This window comes from Oryx dammah, unplaced genomic scaffold (genome assembly GCF_014754425.2).
Source record: "Oryx dammah isolate SB20612 unplaced genomic scaffold, SCBI_Odam_1.1 HiC_scaffold_13, whole genome shotgun sequence".
Classification (NCBI taxonomy): Eukaryota; Metazoa; Chordata; class Mammalia; order Artiodactyla; family Bovidae; genus Oryx; species Oryx dammah.
Genome location: NW_024070197.1, coordinates 10,095,643 through 10,118,799, shown reverse-complemented (window position 1 = coordinate 10,118,799; position 23,157 = coordinate 10,095,643). Strand labels below are relative to the sequence as shown.

Sequence of the window (23,157 nt, the reverse complement as noted above, 5' to 3'; positions counted from 1 at the left end):
CCCGGCTCGCTCCTCCTCTGCGTCCTGGGGCTGCGGGGTCGGACTGGGCAGCGGCAGGCAGACTGACAGCGGCAGGTGCCAAGAGAGGAGCTCGGGGTGAGCAGCAGCGGCAGGTGGTCTTGTCCCGGCACTGCAGACAGGTGCCACCTGTCGCTTACTTTTTCCCTGACGCAGCAGCAGGAGTCGGATTCGGGGGTTGGGGGGGGGGAGTTCAAACTGGAGCCCCAACCTGCTGGGTCTGAGGGAGGAGGGGACTGCATAGCTAAATTCCTGGGTTTGAAGGAAAAGAGGCAGAGGCTTGAACTCCTGGGCCCAAGAGAAGAGTGGGTTGGGGGCCCAGATTTTCGGATGTGAGGGAGGAGGGACTCAAGAACAGGGACAAGAGGGATTGAGACTCATCAGGGTGCCCGACAGGCACAAAGGTCCAAAAGGGGCTTGGAAACCCAGACTCCTGGGTCGGAGGGAAGAGGCTGGAGTATGGGCTATGGGGGTCGAAGGGAGCGTTGGCTGTTTCCCACTGGCAGGACTGATCTTTAGCTGAACAAGTTTAGCGCTCCGTCCTGAGGTGTGTGGGAGGTCCCAGCACCTGGATTGGATTACAGGAAAGAGGGCAAGCTGAGGCCGTGGCTATAAATACCTCGTGGATTGGGCAGGAGCCCAATGCTCCAGGCAAGGGCCCTGGTGACTTATGTCACAAAAAATCATCACCACTACCAATCCGGAGTCTTAACAAGCGAGGCGTTGCCAATACCACAGATGCCTTTATTGTTCCTGGCACTCAAATCCCAAACCCATCTTCCCACTGTCCCATCCTCTGCTACCCCCAAATTCAAACTCCTAGCATTCCACGCGGAGAAAAACTACAACTCCCAGAAAGCTCTGCGCTCAGGCGGGCTCTAGAGGTTAGAAGCCGATGAATTTTCAAGGTTCGCGCGCTCATTTGCTATTGGTTCTCAAGGAGGCGTGGCCACTGGAGGTCCATGGCGATGATTGGCCGGTAGTTCCTGCTGCTCAAGATCCCAGAGAAGGCGGCGGAGTCTGCGAAGTTCACGGTGCAGAGCATCATCTGTCACAGGTCCCGTGAGGCTGAGGCGCGAGCTACCCAAGGGCAGGATGAGGGGAGGATGGGAAGAGAAGCTTTCGAAGATGTCCCCTAAGAGATGGAAGAACACAGAGTTAAATTCTGAAAATGGGCATGAGGCAGCAATGTCAGGGAGGGCCGAGGCTGCCTCACGCCGGAAGGAAAAACTTAACACCCAGCAACTCCTGGGAGCAGGGTCCCCTCGAAAGAGACTCTTGGAGTCCCCAAGCATCATGGGAATTATAATTCAGACTGAAAGGCCACCAAGGGCCATGTACTTGGGTTCTTGAATCCACGAGGATGAAAGGAGAAAGGGCTGGGAACCTTGTTTCACGGATTCCTTAGAGTTGAGGGGCCTGGAGCCTGGCCTCTTAGGTGACGGAAGTAGTCTATGGGGGCAAAGAGGCTGGAGGCCTGATCCCTAGGAAAAATAAGGAGCTGGGGGCTTGATCTCCTGTATCCTGTGGGAGAATCCTATATCCTGGAATCCAGCACTTAAATCCTTAGATCCAGGGGGAGGAGAGAGCTAGGAAGGAGGGCTTGGGGCTATGGACTCCTAGGTCCTGAGGACAGAAGAAAGCTGACCACCCTGATGCCTCTGTCCATTTTTCTCCTCACCTGTGTCCACAGCATCTCGCTCTGCAGGGGGAGGATCCCAGGCAGGTGGAGGCCCGCGGCCAGGTCCCAGCTGGTAGTGGCTGAGCAGATGGTGCAGCTGAGCAGGGGTCAGTGTAGGGTGGTCAGTTCGTAGGCTGCTCCATGAAGCCTGGTAGGAAGACAAGGTGAGAAACCTACAGTCATTATGGGACAGCTGAGAAATCCTAAGTGGAAGGCCCTCCACAGGGGGTGTGGATGTACTGGGTAGAAACTGGTATCTCTGCAATGTCTTCCAAGACACTGTGAGGCCTGGCTATCACCAAAGTGAAGGTGGGAAAGGGCCTACTCTCGACTTTAAAAAAGAAAAATGTGATTTGCTTCAGAATACACAAGGAAGTAGAAGTAGGCAGTTGTGGAGAAGAAACAAATCGACCATTAGTTTATGTTATTGTGTGCATATATGTTCATTCGACTGTGGCTACTTTTTGAATCTGTTTGAAAATTTTGTGTACCTAACCTAGATCTAGGCAACAGAATCATCAATGTGATTAAAAACAGAGACTGAACCCAGATTGCCTGGCAACTTATTACCTTCTGGCAAACCATGGTGCCTCAGTTTCCTCACCTGTAAATTAGAGAACAGGAACTACCCAACAGGGTTGTTATGAGGATTCAAAAAGGCAAGATTGTAAAGTACTCAGAACTCTGACTGGTACTTATTAAGTACTCTATAAAAGTTTGATAAAGTAAATGAAATTAAGCGACCTAGCCTGCCTGATTCTATTTTTGTCTGAACAAAATTGTCAGTTAAAAACCTTTCACAAGGCTTAATTAGCATTCAATGAGAAGGGCTAAACACAGTATCGCACATTTAATTTATGTTCAATGAATGCTTTAAATGTCACATTTCTTGGTTCCATACCAGACTTCCTGAATCAGCATGTCTAAGGGAGGGGACCCTGGAAACTATTAATGACTCCCACTGGGATTCAGATGTAGCCAAATTCAGACACTGGTGTGGGTGGCTTCCTTCTAGCTGCCAATGCAGCATCCACGGTGTCTGAGCTGGGACAGGGAAGAACACAGAACCCAAGGGGAAGCTGAATGCAGAGAATGGGTGAGTGGGGTTGGGGACTCAGAGATCAGGGGTCAGGAGTCACCTTGAGCAGGGAGGTGCGAGGCACACAAAGCAGGTTCACAGCTATGGAGAGTTTCCGGAAGAACTCAGTGGCAATGTCACCCAGCCCAGCCCCCTGAAGCCAGTCCAAGACAAGATCCAGGTTGGTTCGGATTTGGACAGCTCGGGACCACTGATAGAAAGGTCGGCCTTGACCTGTGGGGGAAGGGTATGAGAAGCAATGGGTGCATGGACCTTGCCCTCCTGCCTCCCAGACCTTTCCTGTCCTTCAGTTTGGGATCTGGAGCACGCTCTCCAGAGTCCCTAAGGATGAGGCCTGAGCATGTGATGTCTCAGTGGTTCCTGTCTCTGCCTCCCAGCCCCTTTCCAGTCCATCCCTCACCTCGTTCCATCAGCGAGTTGAGAAGGGATGCATTGGAGAAGAAGAACAAGTAGCCAAAAGTCTGAGATACAAGGTCTGGGTGCAACTCGCACTGGCTGGTCAGTTCCAGGGCTGCTTGAAACACACCCAGGGTAGGTCTCAACCCTGGAGGCATGGCCCCCAACTCAGCACCAGGCCCCGGCAACTCGGCTCCAGCTGTGAACGGGTTACTATCCAGCAGAGCAGGCAGCGTTGAATACAGAGTCTGAGGAGATAGATGCAAGCAAGAGATTGGACTACAACTCCCTGGAAGCTTCAGGGTAGTGGAGCATGAAGATACCAGGGAGCTCCACCAAAGGCTTCTGGGAATTGTAGTCCATTCTACTTTCAACATGCTAAAGGTCTCCAATAAGCAAATTCCTCCTTTCCAAATGCGTTCCTAGCATTCATCAGGCCTGGGATACCTCAAGTTTAAGAAAGGCTTTCCAGAAGTGTCTTGGGTATTTTAAGACCACCTCTGGTACCTTACAGGACCTGTAGTTGTCAACAGAGACAGCTCAAGGAGAACAAAGGACATCGAACAAAGAGGCTCCCTTCAGTCAAAGATTTATTTATCCAGAATTCCCGAAGGAAAGGAAAAGAATGGAGAGTCAGGAAGTGGGAGCGGGGTGGCAGTTAGCCAGTGGAAAGTGAGATCAGGCCAAGGACAGGAAATGAGGTCAGAGCCAAAGAAGAAAGAAACCCACACTTGGCAGGGATGTACAGGAAGTAAAGCCTTGGAGGAAAGAGCTTCACAAATCAAGGCTTCTCAAGAAATACGGAGATTATCTGTCCCAAAAGATCTCCTTTCATTTCACAGATAAGGAATCAGGCTTATCATAAGTCAGAAACCCTGAGAATTACAACAAGCAGTGTTAAGTTCAAGAGTGGTGGCAGGGGACTGGGGCAGAAAGCAGGTCCTGCAGGACGGGCACTCCAGGGAGAAAAAGGTTTGTGACTCAGAGAAGGGAGTGAAGGGAATCCCCTGGTAGTCCAATGACTAGGACTCTGCGCTTTCACTGCTGAGGGTATGGGTTCAGTCCATGGTTGGGGAACTAAGATCCCACAAGCTAAACATTATGGGAAAAAAAAAAAAACTATTAAAAAAGTTTTCAAGGAAAAGAAAAAACATTTTTTTTCTTTTTTAAAGAAAAGGGAATGAACTCAAAGCTATAGAAAGTGAGGTTAGCAAACACAGAAAGGCCTGCTTAAAGAGGTTTAGTTTAAATGACAGTGCCTATTCTATTTAATATCTATCTATCATCTATCAAACTTATCAATGACTTAAGAGTGGACTTAGAAAATAGGAGCTTGAGAAAGCAGTAATGGTGATATAGCCAGACAGCAAAGTCAGCCGATCAAGAGAGGGTAGTGGCAGAGACAAGAAGTCAGAAAGGCAGGAAGTGATGTAATCTCAAACAGGAAGCAGTCTCAGAACAGCAAAGTAGGGGCGTGGCCTGTGGGGACATGGGAAGTGATGTCAGAGAAGCAGGAAATCTTGTTAGGTCAAATAGGAAGTGACAACAGAGCAATGTGATACAGTTCAAACAGGAAGTGATGCCATGCCAAACAGGAGGCATACCTTGGTGAGGTAGTAGACAGACTGCTGGAAGGTACACATGATGACCTCATCCAGGAGGGCCATTGCCTCATCACATAATTCCAAGTCATTGCAGAGTTGTGGGTCTGAAGACAGGCATAGGAGTGAGAAGGAGAACCAGAGGGTGCCAGGCAGAAACCCAGGTCCCCAGGTGCAGGGAATGGCTGGGGGTTTGGACAAACATAGGCCTGGGTCAGGGCTCACCTTCCTGGTCGGCCTCCTTCTCCATCTCTAGCACCTTCTCCTGCACAAAGCTCAGTAGCTCTGTGGTGTTGGCCATCCACAGCATGAGTGGCCTCAACTCCACAGACACAGTCTCAGGGGTCAAGGGCACCTCAGGAACCCCCTCAGGGTGGCTGGGAACAGGGGAAAGGGCCTGTAATCATTGCCCAGCCCCCACCATAATGTCCAAACCCAGAGATCTGGGTCTAACTGGGGACAGAGTCCAACCCTCATTTCACAGTTAGAAAAGTTGAGTCCCAAAGAAACTTGCAGTAAAACATGCATGGAAAAGTGAACATAGAGCTGGCTGCAAATCCTCCTGACCGCTACATCCCTCTCGACCCTTCTCCCCAGAGTTTCTCTTACTTTTCTGGCTGACGGTCTCCAATTTCCTTAATCTTTTCCTGTGGAACAGTAAGATCAGAATCAAGGTGAGGGGGATGAGGAAGAGAGGCCATGAGTTAATGCCCTGGTTTTCCTTTTGACAGAGACTCTACTTTTCAAACAGGGTCTAATCTGTACAGCAGAAACTAACATAACATTGTAAATCAACTATATTCCAAAAAAATGTAATGAACTCTGATCCTCAAGCTTCAGAATAATCAGTTCTCTTCTTACCTTTTAAAACACACACTCCTATGATTATAAGTGGTCTGTTTCCCCTTAGGTCTACTTCTGCTCAAGTGGAGTTTCTTCTTACCCCTCAAAATTTCCTAAACCTTTTCTCTAGGGCTCAGCTCAATAGGACGCAACTCACCTCCCCCCAACACACACACACTCTAAATGGTTTCTCCCTAGCATATCCATTTGTTGGTCCTATGGGTTTGCTCTCCTCAGGCTCCAAGAATGATCTCGCCCACTATGGCGCCAAGCTTCAGGCCCAATGGGCTCCCCACCTCACTTCTCATAATGGTCTCTTTGAACTTTGCACCCAATGTGATCTCTAACCCCACTCCATCTCACAGAACGGTTTCTCCCATCATCTCACACCTGCAAAGATAGGTACTACTGTACTGCCTTCTCTTCAAGCACTGTGGATGAAACCACGATTACCAGCATCCCGTGGGGCCCTTGGCCCAAGCCCCACCCCCCACGCTCCTGAGGCATCCTGGGAGATGTAGTTTTGTTCTGCCAAACTACGAAACTAAGGTTTGAGATGGCAAGAGGAGGCTGGGGCGAGGACTCGGGGCGCAGAAGAGTCTGGACTGCGGTTGGGGGAGCTCACCCAGACAGTCTCCTTGATAAGACGGGCCAGACGACCCAGCAGGCGCGGCAGGTGGCCCAGCTCCAGCTCCCGAGCTGAATGCTGCACACAAAGCGCCAACAGCGTGGCCGGTCCCAATGGTGGCAGGTCCCCGGCGCCAGCGGCCGCAGTGCGCACGATCTCGCCCAGCAGCGCCTCTTCTTCGCGGGGTCGGAAGCGCAGCACGGGTTCTCGGCCGTCCAGGTAGGCCGCCAGCGCCTCGCCGCGTTCCTGCAGGCCACGACCGCACAGGCGGCAAGAGAAGGCCCAGCCGGGGCCCGGCGGTGTGGCCCCGGGGCGTGCGGGGAGCCACGGTGGTCGCGCCGGCCCCGAGCCGCCAGCGCGGGGGTCCTTATACATGAACAGGAAGTGCTCGCCCAGCCCCAGCAGGTCTCCCGGATGCAGCTCGGCCTCCCGCAGCAATAGGCACCCATTGTGCGTGACCGGGGCTCCCCGGGATGGGCGCACCATCGCCGGGGGCTCAGGACCCGCGCGCACTGTGCAGTGACGCGGCAGGATGTCCGGGGCGTTGAGAAAGGTGTCCACATACGGGGCTGGGGACCCACCGCGGGCCGACGAGTTCCCACCTCGGCCAAACACGTGCTGCTCCCGCGTCATCACATACACCACGAAGTCCTGGAGGAAAGTGAAGCTGCACTAAAGGATACTACCCCGCGAGAAATGGACGTTCCCAAGGAGATACCTTTCCCACAATCGACTCTCCCGTCAACCACATCTCTTGAATGAGCACTTCCAAGGAGATCTCCTGGGATCCCAGAGAACTCACTAATTACCTCCCATCTCCCATAAGTGGACTCTTCAAAGGCACGTCCTATGGTGAACTGTCCCATAAGTCCATCCTGAAGACTGGATAGGAGGAAATCCCTTTCTTTACAGGGTCTCTACCATTTCCCTCCCTCAGAGAGGGAGATCTTTTTCCAATGGCTTCACCCATCTTCTCACCTCCTCTGAAAGGACTCCTTCAAGGCAATCCCTTGATTCTCCCATAACATTCAGCCCAAAGAATGGGTGCTTACAAGGACACCACGTCCCCATTACTAAAACTCCCACTACACTCACCCTCAGTGGCCCTTCCCAAGGAAACCTTCTTTCTCCTAGGAACTCTCCCATTTCCCTACTCCTGGTCCTGAATGCCCTTCATGCCACCCCTGTGATGGAGGCTTTCAAAGACATTTCCCCTTCCAATCATAGCTGCTCTGTTTTCCCAAAGCAAGGATACCTTTAAAGAGACTTCCCCCTCAAACAAAGGTTTCTTCCATTGTCTCCAGCCCATGAATATACACTTCCAAAGAGACCCACTTTCTATAATGGACTCTCATTTTTTTTTCCCACCCCATGATGAATTCACTTCCAAGGACACATAATTCTACAGTAGACTCACTTGTTCCCCACTCCCCCTGCCCCCATGATGAAGCATTCCAAGGGCACTCTTATCCCCATCAGTGGTTGCTCTCAATGTTACCATCCCCCATCTCCATATAGTGGCTCTTTAAGTAACCTCATCTTATAAATGGATGTTTTCAAAGAGACCGTCTTATAATGGAGTGGCCCATTTCATCCACTAAATGAAGAGGTGGATTCCAGAAGACCTATTCCTAAAAAAGACTCTCCTATCTGCAGCCTATAAAAATGGAAGCACTCAGTCTGACACCCTTCCTAAAGTAGACCCACTGTTCCTCATTCACATTTGAGAAAATAGGCATCCCAATAGTCATAAACCCCCTCCTACACTGAACTCTCCCATTACCCCCACTTCATAAATGCTCATTTCTAAACCCCCTTACTAGGTTTCCCTGGTGGCTCAGTGCTAAAGAATCTGCCTGCCAATGCAGGAGACACAGGTTCAGTCCCTGATCGGGGAAGATCCCACCTGCAGTGGAACAACTAAGCCCATGGGCCTATTGGGCTTGTGCTCAACAATTGAGCTTATGCTCTAGAGCCTGTGAGCCACAACTACTGAAGCCTGCCAGCCCTAGAGCTGGTGCTCTGCCACAAGAAAAGCCATCGCAATGAGAAGCTCTTGCACCGCAACTAGAGAGGAGCCCCCGCTCGCCACAACTAGAGAAAGCCTGTGTGAAGCAACGAAGACCCAGCACAGCCAAAAAAAATAAATAAATAAACTTTAAAATATGTATATATTTTAAATCCCCTTACTACAATATATTGTTTCATCTACCTCTCAAGAAAAATGGGTCTTTCCAGTCTGACCACCTTCTGAAGGTAAAACCTCCCACTCTTCCCTGTCTGGAGGATCAGGAATGGTTCAAAATACACGAACCCCCTTTTTACAAGAGGCTTTCCTGTTCCTTAACTGCCAAAGGGCTTCTTCCACTGCACTTAAAATGAACTCTCAGATTACAGACACCCATGGATAGAACTCTTATTCCTGTTCCCAAGGAATGGATACTTCCAATGAAGTCTCTTACAAAGAAATTTCTCATGAATCCTACCTGAAGAAATGAACATTTCCAGTGTTTTTCTCTCTTCCCATAACCTACTTTCTTATACTCTCAGAATAGATCTTTCCAATTTGACCACCTTTCCACAATAGAGCCTCCAATTTGCCAACCCTGCCTGGAGCAATAAGCTCTTGCAATATATACACACCCTGTTCTACAAGGAACTTGCCTTGTCCTGTTGCCCCAACAAGGAGTGAATTCCTCCAATGGAAGTTCCTTGAATAGTTGTAACCTCTCACCCATATATACAGCCAAATGACCTAACCCAATTGGATCCTTCTCTGAGAGTAAAAATGGAACTGTTCAATAAACTCCACTGCCTTCCAGAAGAGGCTTTCCCATTAGTCCCAGGGGTACCCTGGCTGTACCACTATTACCCAAAGGTGGACTAAAGCATAAGAATGATTCTCCTAAATGTCACTCTTCGTGCCCCATGGACTGTAGCCTGCCAGGCTCCTCTGTCCATGGGATTCTCCAGGCAAGAATACTGGAGTGGGTAGCCATTCCCTTCTCCAGGGGATCTTCCCATCCCAAGGATCAAATGCAGGTCTCCTGCACTGCGGGCAGATTCTTTACCATCTGAGCCACCAGGGAAGCCCTAATCATCATCATCATTACACACACACACACACACACACAAATATTTTCTTTCTTTTTTTTTTTTTACAAATATTTTCAATAATACATTTCTTTAATAACTTAGCACTGACTCCCCACTGCTAACCCTTTCTTCCTCTCTGCTCCCCAACACTCAAACCGGTTCTCCTATCACCATTCAAATATGTAAAATAGAAGAACCAGTACCACTGGCCCCCATCTACAATGGTCAAAATTCTTCCAGAGTAAACCATCAACTTTAAAAAGTGATGTAATCCACTTCTTCCAAGACCATATAGGCTTACCCAGAACAAGATTCCATGTATCAGTCAAATTAGCTCCCTCCCCAGGAGATACTCTTCCATTACTCCTCCTCAAGAAACAGAAGCTTTCCAAGAGGATCATTCTAACATAGGCTCTCCTGGGAATTCCTTGGTAGTCTAGTGGTTAGGATTCAGGCTTGCATGGCCAAGTCCCAAGTTCAATCCCTGGTCAGGTAACTAAGATCCGGCAAGCAGCGTGGTGTGGCCAATAAAAATAAAACAGGCTCTCCCAATCTTTTCTGGTGGGAGACAGTGCTTTCCCCTAACTTTGAACGGAATGAGTCATCGCCTACTTATCCCTCCAATGAAATCCTTCTCCGAGATCTATCTGGACCCTCCCACTCTCTTCTTTGATATTATTTCCTCCTCTAGAACCTGACTGGAACCATATGTGTGCATGCTAACTCGCTACAGTCGTGTCAGACTCTTTGCAGTCCTGTGGACTGCTGCCTGCCGGGCTCCTCTGTCCATGGGGATTCTCCCGGCAAGAATACTGGAGTGCGTTGCCACGCCCTCCTTCAGGGAACCTTCCCTACCCGGGGATCGAACCCGTGTCTCTTACGTCCCCTGGTCTCCTGCATTGGCAGATGGGTTCTTCACCACTTGCCAGCACTACCGTCCAACAAACCTGAGGCTAACGCGACCCATGGAATTCTGGGAGTTGTAGTTTTGTCGCCCATTCAACCAAAGGGTGGGATATAGGTTTCTCTCTGTAGGTTAGGCTGCGCTTACCTGGGCGTCCTGGTAGCCCTGCAGCAGCAGGAAATAGGGGCGGTTGCTGGGGGCCTGGATGAGGCACTGCGTCAACTGATCGAAGTCGCCGGGGTCTACAGGTCCGATTTGGGCGTCGGCTGCCCCTGGGGCCATGCTAAGTGCCTGCTGCCTGCGCTCCTGCTGCCGCCGCCGCCGACCTTGCAGACTGAGCTCCGATACGCTCCGCCGCAGGGACAGGTTTTCCGAGCGCTCCTTGCCCCCGGACCCAGCCGGGGTCCCTGACCCAGATCCCGGGCCGGGACTGGCCAGCGCCGCCCCACCGGAGGCCGCCCGGGAGCGGTTCTTCTGTGGCCGCCACGAGGGGGCGCCTGTGCCTGCGGAGAGAGATGGAGAGCGACGAGACTTGAGACTGGAAAGACAAAGGGAGAGACAGGCTTAGAGAGCTAGAGATTATAGACAGTTGGCTGCAAAGTGAGGCTGCTTCCCACATTTAGATTTTTGCATATGCTGTTCCCGGTGCCTGGAACACACTTCCTGCCTGAGTCCTGCCTATCTTGTAATTTCAACTAATAAATTCATTTATTCTTTCAGTTGGAATTTTTTGAACACGTACTATATGCCAGGCACTGTTCTAGGTGTTCGGAACTTCGCGATGAACTGAGAAGATCCTGCACCAAGGAAGAGAAATCACTTCCTCTTGAACACCTTTTCTTGACATTCCAAGTCGAAGCAAAGAAGAGCCGTGCTGGACACTATGAACTTTGTCATACACAGCACACTGACACCTAACTGATACCCAGTGGAAATGAGCTGAATGGGTGAATTGATGTGTTTCTCACTGGGCTGTAGAACCTAGGAGATGGGAACTTCACTTGTCAGTGTCCCCATTATACTCCCCAAGGGCCCCAGGTAATGTGTGGCTCACAGAAGGTGTCCAATGAATGCTTTTGGTGGGGGGGAAGGTGGAATAACGATGATTATAACTGCCATTCTTTACTTAGCAACTACCATGTGCCAGCTGGTTTTGCTTAGTCGCCAAGTCGTGTCTGATTCTTTGTGAACCCATAGGCTGTAACCAATCAGGCTCCTTTGTCCATGGGATTTCCCAGGCAAGAATATTGGTCGTGGTGGTTTAGGTGCTAAGCCGTGTCTGACTCTTGCTCCTCCATGGACTGTAGCCTGCCAGGCTCCTCTAACCGTGGGATTCTCCAGACAAGAGTGGGTTGCCACTTCCTTCTCCAGGGGATCTTACCGACCCAGGGATTGAACCTGCGTCTCCTGCAGTAGCAGGTGGATTCTTCACCGTAGAGCCAAATGCTAAGCCCCCAGGTAGCCTGGTCTTCCGCCAATACAAATACCTCTTCATTTCTAGTGCACTGCCCTCAAGCCCCCTCTCACGTTTGCAGCCAATCTAGCCTAAAGTCATCTGCTCCAAGGCCCACCCTTCTGAGGATCCACCCATTCTTAGGCCGCGATCTAATAACTCATTTCCTCATTTTCCAAGCCTATCGTCCTTCTAGCCTCCATCCATATAGGCCCTGTCTCTCACGAACCAACTCAGCCTTCTAGTGAGAGGCCACCTGCCATGAGGACCACTCACCCGCCGCGCACAATATCTCTGCCTTCCTATCACTCGATTCCGCTGCCGGGTCCCAGCATCGCAGGCTCCGTCCATCAACTATGCACCTATCCCAAGGGCGACGTCCCCCGGCCTAGCCCATCTGGCTGACTTAGACCCTGCCCCAGCTTCGTCTTTCACTGAACAGTGCTTTAAGTGAAGTCGCTCAGTCGTGTCCGACACTTCTCGACCCCATGGACTGTAGCCCGCCAGGCTCCTCAGTCCATGGGATTTTCCAGGCAAGAGTACTGGAGTGGGTTGCCATTTCCTTCTCCAGGGGATCTTCCCAACCCAGGGATCGAACCTGAGTCTCCCGCAATGCAGGCAGACGCTTTACCGTCTGAGCCACCAGGGAAGCCCAATCCCTCATCCTTTCCCGCAGACCCCGCCCCAGCCCGCCCCAGCCCGCCCCACCAGCTCCTCAGGCCCCGCCCACCACGACCCCGCCCCCACCCCGCCCCATCAGCTCCTCAGGCCCCCCGCCCACCACGACTCCGCCCCCAGCCTCAGCCAGCCCTCCGCAGGCCCCGCCCCCAGAGTCCGCTCACCATCGCCGTCCGCCGCTCCGAAGGCCTCCTGCTCCAGGCGGCGCGCCTCCTCGCGGCCGCGCAGCTCGAAACGCCGCGCCCAGCCTGGCCGCGCCCGCCACAGCTCCTGCACCAGCAGCGGGCGCTCCGAGTCTCCCAGCACGCGCAGGTGCTCCGCCCGCCACTCGCCGCTGCCCACGGCGCCCGCCGCGGGCCGACCCAGGGCGTCGCACAGCGCGAAGGCGTCCACGCAGCTGCTCTCTCCGGGGCCGCTGCCGGGGCTGCCGGCCAACCCGTAGCGCTCTAGCGCCTCGGCCACCAGCTCGCGCGCGGTGGAGCGCGCCGTGGCCAGCACGCTCTTGTAGTTGGCGCCCGAAGCCAACCCGGCGCCAAAGATCTTGAGGACCCCCGGGGGCGCCGTGGCGCGTGTGGCCAGTGGAGGCTCGGGGGCCACACCCGCCGCCAGCTCCGGCAACTTCTTCTCGCTGGCCCAGCGCTGCGCGGCCCCCGGGGTCCCAGGGCCTCCCGCGCCACCGGACCCCGTGGTTCCGGTGCCCGAGCCCCGAAAGAGCTGAGAGATGCGTTTGGCACGGCTCCCTGAGGCTCCCCCGGCTGCCTTGACCGCACCCACTCGCCGCAGCTCCACGTGCGGCGGAGGCGGGGGCAGCGGCTCGCTACTGCGGCTCCCCGTGTCCGAAGACGACGACCTGGGAGCCCGCCGGGGAGGCCCGAAAGACATGCAGAGACGGGGATGGGGGTTAGAGAAAGAGGGAGGTGGGCAGAGACCCGGGTGCGGAGGGGGGACCGAGATCCGGAGAGGGAGGGACAGACACCCAAAGATAGTGGGGGACAGATACCCACCGATGGGCGAGAGACGCGGGGTGTATGGAGATGGGGTGGGGTGGGTTGGGGGTGGGCACAGGCCAGAGGCAAAGAGAGAGGGAGAGAAAATAAATAAATAAATAAAGGCGAGTCCCGCAGAAGGAAATTCCAAGAGGTGAGCAGGGACGGGAGGAAGGAAGGTGAATCAAACCGCTACTTCTTCTGTTCGGGTCCCCCTGTCCACCCGGCCTAAACCCATCTCCAGGCCCAGAACTCCCCTCGCCCGACCCTATACCACTGGGCCTCACTGTCTGCCCACTGCCCACCATCTCACTTGCCCATTCAGGACAGGAACTGGAGCCAGCTCTTTCCGGGTCCCTGGCATTACCCAGTGCAGGGACTGGGCCATAAACAGGGGCAGGTGGGAAGCAGGTGGGGCAGGGGCTGGTGTCGTGAGGAGGTGGGCACTTACTTGACAGAGGCGGCGCTGGGCCAGCGTCGCCCCAGCTTGGCCAGCTGCTTCCGGGGAGAATTGATCCACAGGCCCACTGGGAGATGGAGCTTCCCGAAGCGGGGGCTTCCGCCCTCCTTCCGTTCGCCAGACAGCATGGCCCTAAGGGAGTGTGGGGAGGACCCCAGTTCCCGAGGTCTCCAGAGGTAGGGATGGGATGGAGGGGGACCTGGACTCCTGAGTCAGAGGGAGGAGGGGTGAGGGGTTCAGACTCCAGAGTCTGGTTGGAGGAGGGGATGGGAGCCCGGATTGTGGTTGCTGGGATGGAGGGTGGCTGGGGACTGACTCCTAGGTCTGAGGAAGGGAGGAGGCGACTGGACTCCTGGGTCCCCAGGCTCTTACCCTGCTTCGGGTCCCGCCAGCACCTGGGGGCCCTGTCTCCGCTTGCCCTGGTTGGCTCTTGACCCCGCGGCTCCCGTTCAGCCTTTGCCTCTGCCCCAGCTCCCAGCACTGGGTGGGGGACAGGAAAAGGCAAGAGGAAACCGGCAGGAAGAGCGGGGAGGGGGCGTCCTGTGAGGGGACCGGGCCTGGGGGAGGAGATCTGGGGAAGGCTGGCCCTGCCCCACTCCTTGATTCTGGAATCACATCGCCGCCAGTTGGCCCCTTCCAGGCCCCACAGGGCCCAGGGGTCCCACCCCTCCTTTCTCGGACAGAAGACCATCCCCAAACTTCTCTTGGGGGTGGGGGGAGACCAAAAGTTAGAATCAGTCCGAGGGAGTGAGTCAGATACTTGGACCACCAGATAAATATTTATTTTTCTCCTGGATTCTTTTATCTTTTCCTTTGAAACCCCCGAGTCCTAAGCAGCTCGACTGCCAGAGCTGAACCGGGACTTTATGAAATCGACCACTTTGCCAGACCGAGAGAAAAGGATCCTGATGGGAGTACACAGAGCGGAAACAGGTTAGGTCCTCAGTGAGGACCACCCCTCCCAGCCTCCCTAGGTTTGATCTTATTCTAGCAGTGATCCAAGCTTCGCCCTCCTTAGGTGAGCCCGGCTCCCAAAGGCAGCGTTCCTCAGCGTTCCTCGGCTCGCAGCCCCCCGCCTGCATTGGGTAGCGGGAAACCCCGCCTCTCACTCCAAGCCCTGCCTTCTTCAGTGGGCGGCTCACGCGGTTAGAACGCAGACTGTGAGCACCACTAAGCCCCAGATCAGCACCCCGAACAGGCGTCTTCTCAGCAGTTGCTCCGGCTTCGGAGTCTGTGGCTCGACGGTTGTGTGGGGGAGATCCAAAGCCACCTCTCCCAGGGCCGTCTCATCCTGAGTCTCGGTGTTTGGTGACGGTATCTCCTCCTGGATTCTCTTGGGCAATACTGACAGAGGAGGGGTAAGAAGAGATCCTGGGAGAGCGCCAAGGTCCTGCCAAAACCAAGGCAAGTTCTCCCCGCGGCAGGCCGCCCCAGGACCCAGGCCCTCCGGGACATAATCACGCCTCCAACTGCTTGAAGCCGGGACACACCCAGAGGGGCGCCCTGGCCGGGTGACCAGGAGCCTTACTCGGGGCAGGAAGCCACACCCCGACAGGAAGTTATGCCCATAGGCCACGCCCCTGAAGCAAGCCACCTGCCTAGAACCGGGCGCCCCAGAAACTCAGGACCCTGAATCCCACTTCTCTCAACTCCGCAACACTGACCTGTGACGTGAAAATAGATGATCGTGGCTGGACTGGATTGTATGGAACCCAGCTCGCAGCGATAGGTACCTGCATCTTTTGGACGCACCATGGTCTTGGTCAGGACGGGCTCCTTCCCCTTGGACACCAAGGTCTCAGAATTGTTCTTCCAAACCTAGACCCAAGCTCAAGGGGTCACAGAGGCCTGGGGAATTCAGGGATTAGGGGAGTACAGGGGTGAGACGATCATGGGGCTTCAGTGGGGAGGTGGGAGTCCCAGGGGATAAAAGGAAGTCAGACTTGGTCGGTCGTAGGTCATGGGCATTGTGGATGCGGGCCTGTGGATACAGGGGCTAGGGGTACTCATACAAGCCTGATGGACTTGGAGTTCAAGGGTAACGGGAGTTGGAGGGTCCCACCCTGTAAAAGCTGTAATCGGTCAGGCCTTGAGAGATTTTATGCCAGTTGAGCTCACAGTCCAGGATCATGTCTTCCATTTGATGGACCTTGACTTCGCGCTCTGGGAATAGGGGGTTACTGTGGGGTGCTCTCTCAAGATTCTGGGCCCTCTACCAACCCCCTCCCACTTGGTCTCGCCCCGCCTAGCCTCCTGGTCTGGCTCCAGTCTCCACCCTCTTTAGACTCGGTCTCTCCTCTGGCTCCGCCCCTCTGGCGCCAACCCCTCCGGCTGGGCCCCCTCTCTCACCTCCGCAATTCTTAGACTTTCGACAAGTGTGAACCTGCTTCTGGCAGGTACTGCACCAGATGAGAGGCTGCAACATCAAACCTGAAAGGGCAAGATCGAGGCTGTGTTCTCCCAACTAAGAGGCGGGGCTAAAAGGAGGGCAGGGCCAAGGGCTGGGGCGGAATCAGCCGAATCTCCAAGGAGGTCAGTCAGGGGCTGGAACATAGCCCTGTAGAAAGTCGGCTCTAACTAGGCTCAGTAAAGAGTGCAAAAACTATATGACCTTTTCCCCCAAGAAGTCCAAGAAATATTGGAGACCCAGGAACCTCTCGACGGGAAGAATGAGACACAGACCCAAAAGAGAGACCGGGTATTCACAGGGCAGGGATGAGGGATGGGCGACCATTTCCCATAATCGAGACTTACCACATTTGTTGGGACAAAAAGCTGCCTCGGAAGAAACAATAAAAAGAGAAAGAGACAATAAGATTTCTAAGTTAAAGGGGATGAGAGAAGGGGTGAAGGAACAGGCTAGGGCTGGGGCTCTTGCATTCGAGAAAGGAAAGACATGGGGATCTGGATCCTTGGGTCTAAGGGTGCAGGGGGTTGGGAGAGCTGACGGATCTGAGAAGCACAAGGCGGGGGACAAGGACTCTAGGACTGCGAAAGGAGAAGCCTGTGGTGCCAGACTCCCATCTTCTCTCACCCTCTTTTTGAAACTGAGCAGCGTAGCTGGCAAAGGTGTTTTTTGCCAGGTGCAACATCCATAACATCTCCTTCACGAAGAGCTCACCTGGGAAGAAGCAGGCAGACTGCAGAATACTCCCCACCCCCACCCTCCTGCCCCTCCCAGATGTGAGGTACCCGACGTTGGCCTCTGCCTGCAGAGCCTGGAATTCAGCTTTCCGGTCTTCTCAGGTTAGGACAATAAAAATGTAAAGACCACTTAACAGAATACTGGCTCCAGAGTCCGGTACCACCAGACCAGGGGTCACCAGCAGTCACTTCCCTGAGTTTCTGGAAGCCCTCTCTGGCCCGCTCTGAACATTTACCTTTTGCATCACTATCTGTGATGCGTTTCATATCCTTCAGCAAACTCCAGGATGCCTTTTCCAGTGTGGCCTCATCTGGGAGGGGGGGGGGGGGAGAGATAACCCCCAGATTCCAAGCATTACTGTTTCATCCGCTCACCTAGTCTTAGAAACTACAGTACCCATGGGGCCAGTGGACAAGGGTAGGTCTGGTAAAAGGGTTACCCCACCCCGTTGCCTTCTGGGAGTTGTAGTTTTATTACATAAAATTGCAGGATAAAAGGTAGGGAAACTATTTGCCAGCACTTGGGGAACCCCAGAATCTGCATCCCAGCCTTTTCCATTCCCGAACCTAGGAGATTGTGCCTTCAGTCCTTTCTCTCCAGCACCTCCCAGCGACCCTAGCCCCAGAACCCTTCCTTTCCCAGGATCCAGGAGTCCATCTCCGCTCTCACCGACAACCCCCATATAGGAGTCCTCGTCAAACGGCAGGTCCTTGAAATCTTCCACTGCCTGCTTTATCTTTTCCATCACTTTTTTCTGATGGTTGGCCTCCAGGTGGCCAGGCAGGTAATCCATCTCCAAGGAGTTTAGCGCCTCCCTGACCTTTGGATCACAAATGACACAGCCCCTGGTAGGAAACAGGCAGCCGGCCAGAGTCGCCACCAGGAGGGGAAGCCCCCACGGCCCCATTGCGACCAGAGCGCGCAGTCCGTGCCGAATTCCGAGGAGGGTCTTCTTAACCCCACCCGAGAAGGTGAACGCTAAATGGAGAGAAGCCTTTCCCCGAGACTAACGGAACCCCAATTGGCAGGGCGTACACTTCTCATTAGAGAACCGAGGAGTTTTGAAGCACTCTACCCCCGACCTTGACTCCAGACTGTTGTACCCTCGAACACTAGGGTTCGCTGAAGAGCCCACGTTCTGAGAGCTTTTAGTGAGAATGACCAAGCCACGTCCTTCCAACTCTAATCTTTTCCCACGACTAAAATTAAGAATTTTGTTGGGGGTGAGGGTAAGGTTGGTTGCGTGGTAGAGAAAGCTCTTGATTGGGGTCACAGTCACGGTTTGTCCCTTACTAGGAACGCCCACAACCTCCTCCTCCCGGCTACCCACTTGAGGCCCCAGATTCCCAAGAGAGAGTCCCTGGAGTTTCCTTGGCCCCGCCCAGAATCCCAACTCTTAGTCTGATTGGATCGCGACAAAGGGAAGGCCCCACCAATCGCTCCATGATGTCACAGCTGCCTTTTCAGACTAGAACTTTCCCAGCATCTACCGAAGGGGAAGATCCCTGTCGACTCTGATTTCCGGAGCCAAGGAAAGGGCTTCAAGCCTTCAGTCTCTTCCCCTCTCAGGGGCCCGACTCAGGCTTTGGGATAGATGCCCACGACCCTTTGGAAACCCTGTCGTCGAGCCACGAAAACGTAGGAAAAGATCCTTTCTAGCCCTAGGACTACACTTCCCAGAAGGCCCCGGGTGTCTCCCTAGCTGATTACCGCAGCCGACCCCATAGCTTTATGGGAAATGTAGTTCAAGAATTATAATCTTTGTTCACGCCCCACCCCGCCTTCTCTCTCCAGCCTGTGGGGCTGGATACCAGGGTCCCAGGGGAAAGAGATCTGGGGGCCAATGTAGAGAGTCTCCGAGGAAGGGATTGGGTCTCTGAGACCACAAATCACACAAGTAGGGCACCCCCAAAGAAGGAACTCATGTCCCAAGAAATGAGAAGTCCCCGGAAGTTCCACACCTTTACTCCTACTCACACACCCTCATGCACACAAGTCTCCAAAAAACCTGCAGAGATGTGTTGGTGGTGTGGATTTTAATTCATACATCGCTGTCTCCCACCTACGGTAGTCGAGTCCGGGACTGGGGTCGAGTCCCCAAAACCCCCTGAGAAAACTACAAAAGGTCTCAAAATCTCAGACAACTCTGTAATAAAGGTATCCACCTTCATTTCTTTCAAAAAGCCTCATGGAAGTTCTAAAAATCTGAGTCAATAATTCTCTGAGACTCCCCTGGTGGTCCAGTGGTTAATACTTTGAGCTTCAAATGCAGGGGTTGCGGGTTCCATCCCTAGCTGAGGAACTAAGATCCCCCATGCTGTCCTGAATGGCCCCAAACCCCCCATTCTCTTGTCCAGACCCTGTGCGACTGCCTGGGTTGGAGACCTGTCTGGAGTCTGCATACCTTCTGATTCTTTCATCCTACACTTGTCCAAAGCCAGACTAAGAGGTTCTGTGAATTCAGGGACAGAGGGTGGCTGGCAAGGGACACAATGCCCACTGTTTTCTGCAAGCCCAGAAGGCACCCTTATGCCAGCGGTGTGCTGTGCGTGCTCAGTCACTCAGTCATGTCCAACTCTTTGCGACCCCTTGGACTGTGGCCCACCAGGCTCCTCTGTTCATGGAATTCTCCAGGCAAGAATACTGGAGTGCATTGCAATTTCCTCCTCCAGGAGATCTTCCTGACTCAGGGACGGAACCCAAGTCTTCTGCGTCTGCTGCATTGGCAAGCAGATTCTTTACCACTAGCCACCTCAGTAAATCAACTCCAGCACCCCCAGCAGCCCAGCTATGGAGGAGGAAACTTCCTTAGTACTGAACTTGGAGCCAACGTGTGCACGTCTAGCTTTGGCAGTTTTGGAGCTTTTTTTTTTTAAGTGTCCGGATATTTTTGCAGAGCCTTACTCCTTAGGCTGAAGCATTCAGCACCATCTCTTCCCCCTCCCATCTCATACTTTAGCATATCTGTGGTTTTTCAGGGGCTGAAATGTTAAGTAAAGTTCCACCTTGCTCACACACTGTCCCGGCTACAGGTAAGTTTGTCTTCCATCAACCTTTCCAGCAGTGGTGAGCTGTTGCTCTACTGGTTGTATATGGCTCCCCACTCCAGTACTCTTGCCTGGGAAATCCCATGGACGGAGGAGCCTGGTGGGCTACAGCCCATGGGGTCATGAAGAGTTGGATACGACTGAGTGAATTCACTTTCACTTTTCGCTTTCATGCCCTGGAGGAGGAAATGGCAGCCCACTCCAGTATTCTTGCCTGGAGAATCCCGGGGACGGGGGAGCCTGGTGGGCTGCCATCTATGGGGTCGCACAGAGTCGGAGACAACTGAAGTGACGTAGCAGCAGTAGCAGCTTGCTGAGGTTACCTGGAATTCTAGAATCCCATCCCCTCTGGAAGGGCCCTGCAGGGTTCTTTATAGGCATTAGAGTTGACCCTCTCCAGAAAACATCTCCCCACCCCTCTAGAATCATTCCAGAACCACAGAAGGGGAGTTGGTGGGTGCTTTCTGTAGAACACCCATGAGTCCCTTCAGTCTTGCTGACCCAGAGAAGAGAACTATCTCTTCTCAAAAAAGGCCAGGATCGTCAACACTGGAATTGTGAATTCCCTGTTACTGGGGGCAATGATCTAGAAGTACTCTGGCTATGGCCTGGGAAGAACAGACGGGCACTGTGCCTTCTAGAACTGCCACGAACTTTTCCAGACATCACCACCCACCATGCAAAAGTTTTCCATTGATTCTAGAATGTTCTAGCAGTGGCAGAAAACACCCATGCCCCTTTTCTCCAAGTCTAGCCAACTAGAATGACTCTAGAAATGGGTGTCCACCACCTGCAGGACCACAAGCTTCTCTAGAATCTTCTGGGCTTCCAGAGATGCATACTATTGGCCCTATGTGGATCAGGCTATTTCAGAAAGTCTCCCTGTTCCTCAAGACTCAGCCTTCATTTGGAGCGGAGACAAGTCCGCATTAATGCCCACCCACTCGGGCAGGAAGGCAGCCTCAGGTTTAAAGATCTTCAGGAAGCTGGAATCAGGCAGGGTGAAGTTGGCCAGGTAGACGGTGTCTCCACCAGCCAGGTAGGCGGCCCAGAAGCCAAAGGTGCCAATGGTCATTATAGTGTGGTTGCATTGTGTGAGCAGCGCAAAGTCTTTGTGGGGCGAACCCTCCTGCCCATCTCCAGCAAAGATCACGTCCCCCCGGGAGGTGTCAATGTTTTCCCGGCACCACTCCATGCCGTTGCTAGTGACCACAAAGATGGGGGCTTTGTGCCGGGCCCGGAACCAGTCCATAGCCTGTTGGAGGTAAGCACGGTCCCCCACCACACCCTTCCAGTGGAGAGGCATCACTTGTAGATAGTCCCCGCGGCGCACGTGGACACCCACGAAGGTGCTCGGACGGTCCCCGGTGCGGGGGAGGCGGAGCCCACTCAGCGAACGCTGCGCCTTCTGCCGCAGATGATCGTGTAGGGTGAACTCGCTGCGGATCTGCTCCCGGAGGTGATGGAAGAAGGTCCAGGAGCAAGGGAAGCCCGTGAGCTTCAACCAGGGCTCCTTCAAGTGGGCGTACTCCTCCGACATCCAGTCATGAAGCTCCAGCTCCTGCCAGGGAGCGTGTCTGTCCACCTCGGGCGCCAGCACAGGCAGTGTGATGCGGAACACGGGGGCCAGGACGGCGTGCATGGAGGGCTGGATGAAGGCCTGGCGGCCATTGAGCTGGGCCAGGGCCAGCAGTGTGGCGTACTGCCCCATCTGGTTCCCAAATCGGCCTTTGGGGTCGACAGTCCAAGTTCCTGAGAAGGAGGCAGGATGCTTAGGACAGGAAAAGGTGGCATTGGTGTTCGTTGGTGTGCCCGACAGGCAAAGGATGGCCACGGGGGAGGTCACCCGACTACGGTCTGGACACAGCAGGAACAGGTCTAAGCCACTGTGAAAGAGGTTTTGGTGGACGAGGAGGAAGAAGACGCAGGCAAAAACACAGGCTAGCAGGAAGATCAGACAGAGGTGACGACGGCTGGGAGCCCACATGGCTGCAGGACAAGAAGAGTAGATGAGGAGATATTAGAGCCTGAGAATGACTATCGGGGAAGAGAGGGCTGAGGGAACCAGGAAACAATGAGTTTGGGCTCCTGGGCTTGAGGGTAAAAGGAATCCGGGCTCTTGGATCTGAGTGAGGAGGAGCTAAGGGCTTGGAATTTCCAGGAATGGAAGATGGTGAAAATTAGCGGTTTCCAAAATGAGAGTGATCCAGGAACCACCAGCTTGTCCCCATGTCAGGAAATCTCAGTGTCTCGGGTGCCCTGACGACTCCTTTCTGGGTGCACCTGTGTGTGAGGGGCAGAGGCCACCACAGAGGTGACAGGAGGCGACCATCAAGTAGAACGTGAGAGGCCAGAGGCCCAGGCCTGGAGAGGGTGGACCTTGATTCCTGGAGGAGCAGGAGTTGGGGGGCCGGGGGTGGAGGAGACTCCCAGGTGCCATAGGGGGTTAGAGGTTGGGGGTGCACCTCTTGGGTCTGAGGGATTCCTGGGTCCGAGGCATCTGCATTTCTCACTCACCTGAGCTCCTGGCGAGTGGCGGCCCACAGCCGGCTTGGGCTTGAATGGAGCGCTCCGGCGGCAAGTGCAGACCACATCCCGCTGGGGGCCCCCCTCCGCCCCGCTCCTTGGAAACCTGGACTCCAGGTTCCCAGACCCGACGGGCCTCCCTCTCCGCGCCTCCTCCCGCGACCGGCTGCGAAGGTTCCGGGAGGAGAGAGGTAGGAGAGTGGGCGCGGCTCCGAGAATCACAGCCTTCGCCCTTCCCCGGCCCGGCTGGTAGCTGAGAGAGGCAGCGCCCCGCCCCATCCCTGGCGCCGAGCCCCGGCTCCGCTGGTCCGGAACCGCAGCCCCCGCCTCCTGCCCTCCCGGGACCCGGAGAACCTGCGCCTCAGCCCGCTCCCCCCCCCCCCCCCCCCCAGCTCCAGGCAGCCTACCTGGCCTCCCTAGCAGCCGCATCTTTTCGTGGACAGTGAGATCTAGCTTGCAACTGCCATGCTAGATCCGGATGCTCCGGTCCGTCGACTTCTCCCTCTTCCACTCCGGTGTCTGTGGATGCTCCGAGTCCGGCCACGCCCGGGCGTCTGGAGCTGGCCTGGGCATCCTGGTGCCGGCGGCGAGGGCGA

The 23,157-nt window shown here is 54.2% G+C and overlaps 3 protein-coding genes across 8 annotated transcripts; all 3 read right to left on the bottom strand.

The window, feature by feature from the left end:
* Positions 1 to 726: 726 nt before the first annotated feature.
* Positions 727 to 14,325, bottom strand: RASIP1 (Ras interacting protein 1). Of its 2 annotated transcripts, XM_040252353.1 has the most exons (12): positions 14,216 to 14,325; positions 13,835 to 13,975; positions 12,562 to 13,247; positions 10,414 to 10,769; positions 6,264 to 6,917; positions 5,405 to 5,442; positions 5,021 to 5,172; positions 4,799 to 4,902; positions 3,199 to 3,442; positions 2,839 to 3,011; positions 1,700 to 1,847; positions 727 to 1,153 (listed from the first exon to the last, which is right to left on the bottom strand). In XM_040252353.1, exons 2-12 carry the CDS (start codon positions 13,969 to 13,971, stop codon positions 954 to 956), a joined length of 2,892 nt encoding a protein of 963 aa, XP_040108287.1. In that variant the 5' UTR covers positions 13,972 to 13,975; positions 14,216 to 14,325; the 3' UTR covers positions 727 to 953. The 2 variants fall into 2 exon arrangements, with proteins under 2 accessions (XP_040108287.1, XP_040108288.1); XM_040252354.1 differs by having other exon boundaries at positions 13,835 to 14,307.
* A 281-nt stretch (positions 14,326 to 14,606) lies between these two features.
* Positions 14,607 to 20,146, bottom strand: IZUMO1 (izumo sperm-egg fusion 1). Of its 4 annotated transcripts, XM_040252362.1 has the most exons (9): positions 17,658 to 20,146; positions 17,224 to 17,298; positions 16,878 to 16,964; positions 16,598 to 16,618; positions 16,193 to 16,273; positions 15,906 to 16,006; positions 15,508 to 15,661; positions 14,986 to 15,187; positions 14,607 to 14,748 (listed from the first exon to the last, which is right to left on the bottom strand). In XM_040252362.1, the coding sequence occupies exons 1-9, from the start codon at positions 17,893 to 17,895 to the stop codon at positions 14,673 to 14,675; spliced, it is 1,035 nt and encodes a 344-aa protein (XP_040108296.1). In that variant the 5' UTR covers positions 17,896 to 20,146; the 3' UTR covers positions 14,607 to 14,672. The 4 variants fall into 4 exon arrangements, with proteins under 4 accessions (XP_040108296.1, XP_040108297.1, XP_040108299.1 ...); XM_040252363.1 differs by lacking the exon at positions 16,598 to 16,618; XM_040252365.1 differs by lacking the exon at positions 16,878 to 16,964.
* Positions 20,147 to 20,270: 124 nt separating this feature from the next.
* FUT1 (fucosyltransferase 1 (H blood group)) lies at positions 20,271 to 22,733 on the bottom strand. Of its 2 annotated transcripts, none has more exons than XM_040252361.1 (2): positions 22,553 to 22,733; positions 20,271 to 22,024 (listed from the first exon to the last, which is right to left on the bottom strand). In XM_040252361.1, exon 2 carries the CDS (start codon positions 22,020 to 22,022, stop codon positions 20,925 to 20,927), a length of 1,098 nt encoding a protein of 365 aa, XP_040108295.1. In that variant the 5' UTR covers positions 22,023 to 22,024; positions 22,553 to 22,733; the 3' UTR covers positions 20,271 to 20,924. The 2 variants fall into 2 exon arrangements, with proteins under 2 accessions (XP_040108295.1, XP_040108293.1); XM_040252359.1 differs by having other exon boundaries at positions 20,271 to 21,921.
* Between the last annotated feature and the right edge of the window lie 424 nt (positions 22,734 to 23,157).